Source organism: Dermochelys coriacea, chromosome 5 (genome assembly GCF_009764565.3).
Source record: "Dermochelys coriacea isolate rDerCor1 chromosome 5, rDerCor1.pri.v4, whole genome shotgun sequence".
NCBI classification, from domain to species: domain Eukaryota; kingdom Metazoa; phylum Chordata; order Testudines; family Dermochelyidae; genus Dermochelys; species Dermochelys coriacea.
In genome coordinates, this window is record NC_050072.1 from 45,532,729 (window position 1) to 45,545,576 (window position 12,848).

The following is a 12,848-nucleotide window of genomic DNA, read 5'->3' on the forward strand; positions in this document are numbered from 1 at the left end:
AAAATGCCACTTTGAATATTAATTACAGTAGATGTGATTGGAACAGTTTATATCGCCTCTAAATCACGGCTAGCAGGTTATATGGCTTTGCTAAAGAGTTGTCTTGAGGCCATGTAACTATACCCAAATATATGGGTATATCTTCATGTTTTTTGATGGATCTTACATTATTTAAAATGTGGTGAGAACTTCTTACAACTGCTATTACATTTTCTTTGCAGGCAATAATTAATAGCACTATCACCCCCAACATGACATTTACTAAAACATCCCAGAAGTTTGGCCAGTGGGCAGACAGCAGGGCAAATACTGTCTATGGCTTGGGATTTTCCTCTGAACATCATCTTTCAAAAGTAAGTAAACCTGTTTTTTTTTTAAAAAAAAAAAAATACCTGAGAGATATGGGAAAGTTTGTTTTTTGTTTTTTTTCTTTTCTTTTCCTGAACAGTCAGGGTGATTTATGAAGAGCTAGAACCAAATTGATATCTTGTATTGCCTTGACACTCAGTAGTGTTAAGGTAATATTTACATATTCTCTGAATCTAGCCTTTATAACATGGAAAAGTGAGAAGGGCAACCCTGGAAGCAAGTTTTTAAACCGCTTTGGTGATACCAATGAATTTTTTTTTAAGAGAGAAATTTTAGTTTTTGGTTTCTTTTTGTTTTTTGTTTTTTTACAACACAATGTAAAATGTCAGATTTTTCTCTTCTCTTTTGTCATACAAGAGTGAATTTTTTCCCTGTAGGAAACCAGAACATTTACATGGAAGATCAGTTTACTTTTAAGGAAGAAGATTCAGGCCTTAAATTCAAATGGTTTCTTTCTTGCTATATTTAGATCCCATCAGGAAAATTGTTGCTCAGTCAATGACACACTCTTTTCAACTGTAATTTTCACCCACATTCTTCTTTCACCTTTTCCTCCATTCTCTGCCATATAACTAATATTTTATTACAAACACTTTAAAAATTGAAAACTTAAGGGAAAGTTAGTTTTATTTTACCCCCACTGTATTTTTCTAAGGTTTTCTCACTGAATTATCTGGTTTTCCAGAGAACCTTGGGCCTTTCAGAAGACCTTACCTTTGCTTTCCTTGGAGCTCCCTTAAACCAGATTATCTGCATTACTGCATCCACTCTACACCTAGGAAAGTGTAGAGCTGGCTTCAGTCTAGATCAAGGAGTTGCAACAGTTCCCTTGTGCCCACCCCCCTTCAAAATATTTCCTGTTGGAATATCTGTCCAGTTGGATGATATTGTGATTTTCTTATAAAAATTATTTCTGCTTTTCATAATCAAATAGCATCAATCTCTACTAAGTTACACAAAACCAAGGAATAGGTGTAGCAGCCGTGTTAGTCTGTATTCGCAAAAAGAAAAGGAGTACTTTAGAGACTAACAAATTTCTTAGTCTCTAAGGTGCCACAAGTACTCCTTTTCTTAAAACCAAGGAAAAAATTCTGAATGACATTGATGATATAATATGTATGTGCATTCTCACATGTCACTGCATCAATAAGCATAAAAAACAAGTCAATGTAGATTGTTTTAAACTGGTGTCTATATCTACCCAAGAGACAATTACTCATTAACATGGTGTATATCTTGCATTGCTCATACTTACAAGGGTTATTTGACGAGTGCTGATTTGATTTTCCTTTCTAATGTACTAGCTTGTTGCAGCTCACTCTCTCCATTTCTCAAAACAGACTCATCTGAGCTTAATAAGAGTGCCTTATATTCAGCCTTCTTCCAATATTTGGAAGAAGGAGCAGGAATTCCTGTTTTTGTTTTGTTTTTGTTTTTTTTAAGCATCTTGATACTGCCTCTTCATTTGCCTCTCTGTGTTTTGTGGTGTCTTAATCCTCTTGGGATATGCTTATACATTGGTATCACACATGCAAATAATGATATAGCCAATGTGCTGTTGATTAATTGGAAAAAAATGAGAATTATTTTAGGAAGCAGTTGTTAAGCAGTGCACATCCTGAATTCCATGCTCTTTGGCAGATATGTAAACTTCTTGTATAAAAATCAAACTGTCTTTTTCTGAAGTTCGTGATGATGAACGTTCAGTACATGTTCAGTAAGCTATTTTCATGGTGCCTTCCTTTTCTTAATGATTAAACCTAAAGCTCTTAGATATGTTAGTCACCAATCCTTTTTCAGGACTCCCTTCCTCCCCCTCCCCCACGAACACACAAAACAAGACTGAAGTTTTAAAATTAAGCTGTTTTATCAGTGGTTATTTTAAATAGCAAAATGCAAGAAAAGGTTATGAAAACTTCTTAGCAGGGAAAAATAAATCTTCACTTTTTTATCAGGTTTCAGAGTAGCAGCGTGTTAGTCTGTATTCGCAAAAAGAAAAGGAGTACTTGTGGCACCTTAGAGACTAACAAATTTATTAGAGCATAAGCTTTCGTGAGCTACAGCTCACTTCATCTGATGCATTCGATGAAGTGAGCTGTAGCTCACGAAAGCTTATGCTCTAATAAATTTGTTAGTCTCTAAGGTGCCACAAGTACTCCTTTTCTTTTTGCGAATACAGACTAACACGGCTGCTACTCTGAAACCTGTCACTTTTTTATCGTAATCTATTCAGTCACTTTTGAATTGGGAAATAAGTTTATTTAGTGAACACTGGACTGAGACATAGAAGACCTGGGTATAATCAAGCTCTATTAAATTCCTGTGTGACTTCATGCAATTCACTTCCTCCGTCACTGTGTCCCCTTCCACAGTGTCCTGTCCACAGTGACTGCCTTTCACTAGGTATTTGTACAGTGCCTAGAGGAATGGGACTTCAGTTCTGACTGGGACCTCAGGGTGCCAGAGAAATATTAATTTAATGTATATAGTCATTCATAAGCCGAATATTTTTGGTAAAAAAGTGATGCATCAAAGAGTGGGGGTCGGCTTATAAACAGGTCTACACCAAAATGTGATGACTTTAAACTCTATGGAATCATTGAATTGACTATCTAATACATTGTCATTTTGTTTACCTGGAGCATCTGCAGGCATGGCGCGCCCCTTCCCGCAGCTCCCATTGGCTGGGAACGGCGAACCACTGCCACAGGGAGCTGAGGTGCTCCATGCCTGCAGACGCTCCAGGTAAACAAAATGTCCTGACCCACCAGCGGCTTACCGTGACAGTCTGGGAGCCAAAGTTTGTAGACCCATTTATTGATGTCCATACTGCAGCCTTTTAAAGTTGCAAAGGCTTTGTTTAATGGACTACATTGACTTGAAAGGAATACTAAAAGAGCAGTGCTGCAGATCTGCATGACATTTGACCTATGCATTTCACAAAATGCTATGCCTTTCAAGCCAATCAGAAAAATACGATGAACGATAGTACTATAGCACTGGTGTCAGTCCGCTACTGTGTTGTTTGATCTCTTCATGCATTTCTACCAATGGACCTCATAAGTCTTGAGCCAATATGAAAATATAATGTGCAGAATCAATGGAATCGCTAATAAAAATTGAAATAGCCTGTTATCCCCACAGACATGCCAATCTACAGGGCTGCTTTGAAATAAACAAAGAACAATAATAATTTGACAGTGATAAAGCAGGTGACATTCCTATACAAAGTCCTACAAAATCTATAACTACAATAATAATCTATTTTCAGACTAGTATTTAAAATGAACAATGGTGAAATAAAAAAAGGTCTGCTTATCGCACAGCATTCAAACTTAAAGTTGTTGAATATGCAGAAGCAAACAGTAATTGTGCCGCTGCTCGTGAATTATGTATCCATGAGAAGCAAGAGAATGGCAAAAAAATAAAACAACACTAAAAGACATGCCAAGAAGCAAGAAAAAATATCCAACGAAGTGCGCTTCATTTCCTGAGCTGGAGAAAGATCTCAATAATTGGGGTGTTGAATGTCGACAAAATGGGTACATTGTCACTAGAACTAGAATCCGTCTGCATGCTCTGCAAATGTCAAAAGATGACATACAAGTCAGTAAAGCCGTCAGTGTTTGTCGCATCAGCGGGCTGGTGTACTCGCTTCATGAACCATCATGGTCTCTGTCTTCATCAGCAAACAAAGATAGCGCAAAAGCTGCCAAGAGCTCTGGAAGAAAAAATCGAATCTTTCCAAAGGTTTATTATAAAATAATTAAAGGAATATGCATTCGAGCTATCACAAATAGGAAATATGGATGAAACACCGATGACATTCGATCTCCCGAGCAACAGAACGGTAACTGGTGTTGGTGAAAAAACAGTTATAATTAAAAACACTGGCCATGAAAAAAATCCATTTTACGGTGGTTTTATTGTGTTTGGCAAATAGATCAAAGCTCCCTCCTGTTGTTTATAAAAGAAAAACCTTGCCTAAAAACATGAAATTTCTTGCTGGTGTCTTCGTATGTGCACATGAAAAAGGGATGGATGGATGGATGGATGAAAGTGGGACTATTGAATATCTGGAAAAAGTGTGGAATAAGAGACCAGGAGCACTTTTCAAGAAACCTGATATGCTCATTTGGGACATGTTCAGGGCACACACGATGGATGAGGTGAAAAATGTGGTCAAAAATATGAAAACTACTTTGGCTGTAATACCTGGAGGCTTAACTTCAGTTCTACAACCGCTTGATGTCTGCCTGAGCAAACCCTTTAAAGACAGGCTACGCAAAATGTGGTCTGAATGTATGTGCTCAGGCATGGCGAAGTTGACAAAAGGTGGGAATCTTTGAAGCTGGGAATCAATCTGGTCCCCCAGTGGATCAAGGACTCATGGGTGTCCATTCCCTTGGAAATGATACAGTATTTCCTAGAAAAATTATTTATCAGCAATGCACTCGACGGGTCAGAAGATGATGCCATATTTGATGATGACACAAAAGAGGCCGATGATGAGAAGGAATCTGAGTCTGAAGATTCTGCCAACATCTACGATGACAGTGCAGGTGCTGCTGTGACTGAAGCAGAGTTTAATGAACTGTTTGGTGAATCAGACACTCATTCAGACTTTGAAGGATTTTAAGACTTTTTAAAGTCTCGTATTGTTCTAAGTTACTTGTTTTAAATATCCATTTACCGATTTTAAATATTGACTGTAATTTTGAAGGTGAATACATATTTGTTCAGTTATTGAAACAGGTTTTTCATTAGATTAAAGTAATTCTAGCAAAACTTTTCAGTGTGGTGTTTTGTCTTGTTTTGTTTTGTGTTGTTTTTTTTTAATGCCAGCTTTTAAAATATAGCAGGGGTTGGAAAACTTTGGCTCCCGGCCCGTCAGGGTAAGCCGCTGGTGGGTCAGGATGTTTTGTTTATTTGGAGCGTCTGCAGGCACAGAGCCTCTCAGCTCCCAGTGGCCGCGGTTTGCTGTTCCTAGCCAATGGGAGCTGTGGGAAGTCTGCAGGCCTGGTGCCCTCTTCCCGCAGCTCCCATTGGCTGGGATCAGCAAACCACAGCCACAGGGAGCTGAGGGGCTCCATGCCTGCAGATGCTCCAGGTAAACAAAATGTTTACCCTAATGGGCCAGGAGCCAAAGTTTGCCAACCCCTGAAATATAGGGTCAGTTTATGAAAGGGTCATACATTTTTTGCTCTTTTTACCTATCCATCTTGGGGAGTCGTCTTATAAACGAACGGGCTAATGAATGAGTATATACAGTATATTAACATTTGTTTCTGAAATATCTGAAACAATTTATTCCTTTGTTACCTATAACTCCCGTTTTAAAATTCCTTTTCTATGTTTGTGACTATCAGTGCCCCTAGATGAGCTGTTTCATTATATATATAACTTGAATTACATCAGTATACAGGGGCCCTAATCAGAGTCCCATTGAGCTAGCCACTGTAAAAACATAGCAAAAAGACAGTTCTTGCCCCAGGGACCTTACTTTTTAGGTTTATGAGTAGACACTTTAGATGGATGAAACAGACAAGCAAAGCTGTGGAGGACAAGGTAGCTGTAAAACAAGTATCTTTTTTTGTAATAAGTAGTATTCTCAGCTTGCTACTTGCCTGATCATTGCCTGTTCCCTTAACTGGTGGCACATTTTCTCTAGTTAACAATAAATCTTAAAATTAAACTAGTGTTTTCATTTTGTGGACTGCTTTCTCTTCTGCTGGTATTACTGCCCTCCCAAACCAATCATCCAAGCAGGATAACAGGTTTCAGAGTAGCAGCCGTGGTAGTCTGTATTCGCAAAAAGAAAAGGAGTACTTGTGGCACCTTAGAGACTAACAAATTTATTAGAGCATAAGCTTTCGTGAGCTACAGCTCACTTCATCGGATGCATTTGGTGGAAAAAACAGAGGAGAGATTTATATACACATACACAGAGAACATGAAACAATGGGTTTATCATACACACTATGATCAGGAGAGTGATCACTTAAGATAAGCCATCACCAACAGCAGGGGGGGGGAAAGGAGGAAAACCTTTCATGGTGACAAGCAGGTAGGCTAATTCCAGCAGTTAACAAGAATATCAGAGGCACAGTGGGGGGTGGGGTGGGAGGGAGAAATACCATGGGGAAATAGTTTTACTTTGTGTAATGACTCATCCATTCCCAGTCTCTCTTCAAGCCTAAGTTAATTGTATCCAGTTTGCAAATTAATTCCAATTCAGCAGTCTCTCGTTGGAGTCTGTTTTTGAAGCTTTTTTGTTGAAGGATAGCCACTCTTAGGTCTGTGATCGAGTGACCAGAGAGATTGAAGTGTTCTCCAACTGGTTTTTGAATGTTATAATTCTTGACGTCTGATTTGTGTCCATTCATTCTTTTACGTAGAGACTGTCCAGTTTGGCCAATGTACATGGCAGAGGGGCATTGCTGGCACATGATGGCATATATCACATTGGTAGATGCGCAGGTGAACGAGCCTCTGATAGGGCCTAATCACATCAGAGGCTCGTTCACCTGCGCATCTACCAATGTGATATATGCCATCATGTGCCAGCAATGCCCCTCTGCCATGTACATTGGCCAAACTGGACAGTCTCTACGTAAAAGAATGAATGGACACAAATCAGACGTCAAGAATTATAACATTCAAAAACCAGTTGGAGAACACTTCAATCTCTCTGGTCACTCGATCACAGACCTAAGAGTGGCTATCCTTCAACAAAAAAGCTTCAAAAACAGACTCCAAGGAGAGACTGCTGAATTGGAATTAATTTGCAAACTGGATACAATTAACTTAGGCTTGAATAGAGACTGGGAATGGATGAGTCATTACACAAAGTAAAACTATTTCCCCATGGTATTTCTCCCTCCCACCCCACCCCCCACTGTTCCTCTGATATTCTTGTTAACTGCTGGAATTAGCCTACCTGCTTGTCACCATGAAAGATTTTCCTCCTTTCCCCCCCCTGCTGTTGGTGATGGCTTATCTTAAGTGATCACTCTCCTTACAGTGTGTATGATAAACCCATTGTTTCATGTTCTCTGTGTGTGTATATAAATCTCTCCTCTGTTTTTTCCACCAAATGCATCCGATGAAGTGAGCTGTAGCTCACGAAAGCTTATGCTCTAATAAATTTGTTAGTCTCTAAGGTGCCACAAGTACTCCTTTTCTCCAAGCAGGATAGACTCTTTTTCCTCAACACAGCTGCTATTATAATCATTACTTTGGTGAAAATAACCAAACTGAAAATACTAATGCTGAAAAATAACAAACGGGAAAGAAACAGACTCTGGAATCTCTGATGGCGGATGTGCAAATATGTAACCTTGAAGAGATAAAAGCTATAAATCAATCTTAAGATATGAGGATGGAGTGAAGAATCTCCATTTAAATATATCTGTTAATTGAGTTTTTCATTGGGGGAAAAGGCGTCCGTTACTGATGGTTAAGGTAAAAAATGCCGTTGAGGGAAAACTCCCTTTGTTTTCTTGAACCAAAGAATTTGCTGACAGAATTCCTATTGGTGTTTTGAATAGGACTGGAACTGTATACAATAGCTCCAAAAGGCCGTAAAGAGAACTAGTTTCTTATCCAGGACATGAGGTCGTGCTTCGTGGAACTAAACTACTATCATGGTTAGAAGAAAGAAGCCTTGTTAGCTGTTTGGAAGGTCTAAGAAAACTTCTAAAAGCAATAGTTGGAATTTCAGTCTAGACTTTCTGGCTTGATTTCCCACTGCTTTGTACCTTGTGTATTCATACACTAATGCAAAATGTGTAAAATGCTACCCTATTAGAACATCCTCCCTTTTGTACTCATTTTGCACAAGTGTGAATGACTATACACTGTGTGCAGCAATGGAAAATCTGTTCTTCTGAATGTAGCCAATAATCTTCAGATGAGGAATATGGTGAGAATATCTAAATAAAGTTGATCTTTCAAGCTTGAGTCACTTACACAGAGATGACGTTCTCTTTTGCTTCCTTAAGAGTGGAATGTAGCTGATTTGCAGAATACAGAACTCCGCAGAATGAGAGGACTATTCATTTTTGTTATGTATGGAAAATCGTATTCCTAATGATGCAGCCAAATTATTCATTTAGCACACATTGAGGTGCCTGTTGTGTTTGGTTGCTAGCTTCAGAGAATATTGGAAATATATTGTAATATTAAAGGCAATGAGGCACCTAAATGGGGTAGTGATGCTCTTTGGGGAACATTGTGCACAGTGCCCCATCAGCCACAAAGCTGTCAATCGTAATAATTTCTTGAAATATGTTTAATCTACAAATTAGTCCTAGTTGTGAGGTGGGTAGGGAACTTTAGTTTTCTTGTCGAGTGTTAATCTGGTGACGTTGGAATCCAAAGGAAAGAGAAGAAAAAAACCTTAGTGTGAGAAGTCTTAGTCGTAGCTCGTTTCTCCAAAATTGTAGCCAAAATCTGGTGGTCTCACTTATTTCAAATAGTTCCTCTGGAGAACAGGATATTGACAAGGGATACTGCATCAGACAGTGTTCAAGTGATTGTGGAGGCTTTCCACATTTGCATTTGGGGTCATTCCTCAGCTTCTGCTTGGGCATATTGTCACCAGTCTTTTCCATCTCCACTCTCACTCAATTTAGAGTACATCACTGTTTTCATTCAAGGTCAGTGCTTGGGGGGGGGGGGGGGGTTTGGAAGGACCCAAGTTCTCCAAGATTGGCATTTTCTGCCTTTTTCATGTAAGAAGTAATGACTGTCTATTTTGGATGACACCAGTTTGCTCTTTAAGTTTTTATATTTGGTTTTTAAGAACTCAATGCAAAATATTTTAATGTCTGAAGGAGAGAACCAGCTCTCTTCTACTAGGATACGAAGGGCAGAATGATCTAGCACAGCTTTCTTGAATTTACCTTTCTCTAGGAAAAGAGAAATCATTGTTACAATCAGATTCCTGTTAGGAGTCTGCAGTATGTTTCAGGAAAGAGGTCTAAACTTCTGGAAAAATGCTTCTCACTCATTTTCTCTCTAAATCACCTCCCTCTGAGACTTGTGAGGAAGGAGATGTAATTCTGTATGCTTTCTCACATCTCCAGGCAAACAAATCTGAGTTTTATTGAAGATTGATACAATTCCAGTGAGGAGGATACCACATTCCTCCAGACTTTGGGGGACCATCTAGAGAACACATTTATTTACAGTAGCTGAGCAGTTGACCCTGGATTAAGTTATTCAGAATTGCTTTCATTCTGAGAAACGGGTGCCCTCTTGGTCTCCATTTCTAGATCTTTGGCTACAGGTCAGGTTTTGCTTGAAAACGGGTGAGAAAATTGTGTAATACAATAACATCTTCCATTCCCTCCAAATCCATGTGATCATATGCAGTGTAAAAAAACAAAACCAAAAAAACCCTGAATATACCAGTATCAGAGAAATTAAAATATTTCTGCAAACTCTTTAGTCAGATGTTTCTTCAAAACTAGTTGTTCTCGAGGTGTTAATAAGAAAATCATAATTCAAATAAAAACAGTTGGTTGGATACTGTGTTGAGTGCAGTGCTCATCAGGTTTGCTCATCAAGCCAAATTCATCTCTGTAATTCCATTACTTTAATAAAATTGCTCAAAAGATGAATTTAATCCATCATGTTAAATTTAAACATTTAATTCAGAATAATTTCTCAGTCACTATTAGAACTAGTTGAACAGTTTTCAGGAAGAAGACTCTGCCAGAAACATTGACCTTTTTGTGAAAATTCATGAAACAAAGTGTGTGAATAGTAATCCTTGAAATTAATCTGAACTAAACATTTACTTAGACATAATGAAACACATTGATCCTTCATGTAACTTCATTGACTTCAGTGGAGCTACATCAGAGATTTAATTTGGTTTAATATTCCTCTGATTTTTCACCCATTTGAGTTTCAATTTTAGCCAAGATATGGGGAGAAATCGGTATATTTTTCCATATAAGAAAGGATTAAGGCTGAAGATCAAGATCAAGAGACTCCTATTGAATTCAGTGGGTTTTACATCCATCCCAACATCTGTAAGGAGGAAAATGAATTTCAGACTTCAAGGAAGCTTTTTAAGGCTACCTAACACACTTAATACCTATGTTTGAGGTGGTTTTTTCACGCTGTCATTTGTGTGTAGCATTATATTTTGTTGGTATATCACAATTTTAATGTGGTAGTTTGCTGATGGGTGTGTCTGTATTGCCCACATACAAATAGATTTTTAAGTGTATGTAAACTCATGTACCATGAATAATACAGCACAGTTTGTTTTAAATGATCATTTACTAAGGGGGAAAAAAACCCTTAACTGACTGAATCTATAGTGGTCTTATTTTGTAAGATGTTTTGTAACAATTATTTTGTATTTGTATTATAATCTTTTTAAACATGTGTACCTTCAGTTTGCAGAAAAATTTCAGGAATTCAAAGAAGCTGCACGATTAGCAAAGGAGAAATCCCAAGAAAAGATGGAGCTAACAAGTACACCTTCACAGGTGGGTTTTATGGTTTGATCTGAGCTCATATCTTTATAGCTTATTAGATTTTGTTTATGTACTATTAATTTATTTGGCAGGCAGCGACCATTGTATAATGCAAGTGGTCCCACTGGACTACTAACACAGGCCATAGAACTTATTTCCTGCTTCAAGTCCAATAGCTGTGCTTGAACTAGAGCATTTTAAACCAGTGTAGCCTTCTTTCTCCATTGTGGCTTTTTGGGCATCTAGTAAAATGTGCTTAAACAATTCCCAATTATCATTCATATTTTTCTGTTTAAATTTTTTTCTTCTAGCTGCCTTGGCTCACAATTATTTTCCACTGTGAAATTGGCCCTTTTAAATCAGCAAGCACATATGTTACTGGTTTGGACTTAATTGGATTGTACAAACAGAATTAAGTCATGATTACTTGTACGTAAGCAACCGCTCATTTTGAGTTCTGAGATCAGTTCGTCTCTTTCTGTCAAGACAAAGTCCTGTATAGAATTTCCCTGTGGTGGATGCAACACTTTTTGCATTAAGAAATTGTCATCTATATTTTTTTAGAAATTCCAAAAATGTTTTAGTATTGGCAGTGCAAGACCTCCAGCATATGTCACTTGCATCGTCACAGGAGACTTCAATCCAACTTTTTTTCTACGCATTATAGATAATTGTCTAAGGAGCCAGTCATTCTGTTTTCTACTGTGATTTGGTGATCTGTAACAGATACCAGCTAGTTACTCCATCTTGTGCTTTATCTGTTAGAACACTAATCCATAAGCATTAAAGGTAATTTGCTTTGGAGTTGCCAGTAACCTGGAAACAAGTACAGTAGAACCGCAGAGTTACCAACATCAGAGTTATGAACTGACCAGTCAACCACATGTCTCATTTGGAACCAGAAGTAGAAGATCAGGCAGCAGCAGAGAGGGGAAAAAAGCAAGTACAGTACTGTGTTAAACTACAAAAAAGGGAAAGCACCATTTTTCTTCTGCATAGTAGTTTTAAAGCTGTAGTAAGTCAATGTTCAGTTGTAAAATTTTTTTGAAAGAACAGCCATAATGTCTTGTTCAGAATTATGAACATTTCAGAGTTACGACAACCTCCATTCCCGAGCTGTTCGTAACTCTGAGGTTCTACTGTAATGCTGGTTTTTTGACAGAGTGCCACTCCCCTTCCCCTTTTGCCCACACAGTCCTACTTAAAAAGGTCCTAACTGATGTTCATGTTCCAATAATGGGAATCTTCCCACCAGGTTTCAGTAATATACTGAGTGTTGCTTAGTGTTTTAAAAATGACTTTTTTCTCCAGTTTTACTACTGTTGTTGTTTTTAAAGTGCTTTATAGTCTGTTGCTGTGTCGATGTTCAAAGTAGTCATTTAGGGTCTGATTCTAAGTTACTGTAGCATTAATGTCATAGAATCATAGGACTGGAATGAACCTCAAGAGGACATCTAGTCCAGTCCTCTGCACTCAGGGCAGGACTAAGTATTATCTAGACTATCCCTGAGAAGTGGTTGTCTAATCTGCTGTTAAAACCCTCCAATGATGGAGATTCCACAACCTCCCTAGGCAAGTTATTCCAGTGTTAAACTTCCTAACTGTCAGGGTGGTGTGACGGGGCAAGGCCAGATGGCTATAGAAAAGTAGTGGGATATAGATATATTAGCTCCAGGCTAAACAAATCCCTGGTAACAGGATACGTGAAATGGCAGCTGCTCCAGGTCAATTAAGACATCTGGGGCCAATTAAGAACTTTCCAGAAGGCGGGGAGAAGGCTAGGTTGATTGGGACACCTGAAGCCAATCAAGGGCTGGCTGAAACTAGTTAAAAGCCTCCCAGTTAGTCAGGTGGGTGTGCATGTCAGGAGCTGTGGGAGGAAGTTGTGCTGTTGGAGAGGCTGAGTAGTACACACCATATCAGGCACAAGGAAGAAGGCCCTGGTAAGGGTGAAGTGGAGCTTGAGGAAGTGGGGGCTGCTGT

General features: G+C 38.5%; 1 protein-coding gene across 1 annotated transcript in view; it reads left to right on the top strand.

Moving 5' to 3' along the window:
• HOMER1 (homer scaffold protein 1) overlaps positions 1-12,848 on the top strand; it is a 158,311-nt gene that overhangs the window by 66,920 nt on the left and 78,543 nt on the right. The window contains exons 3-4 of the mRNA XM_038403480.2: positions 222-353; positions 10,785-10,877. Of these exons, the coding sequence (XP_038259408.1) occupies positions 222-353; positions 10,785-10,877 (225 nt within the window). The remainder of the gene's footprint in view (positions 1-221; positions 354-10,784; positions 10,878-12,848) is intronic.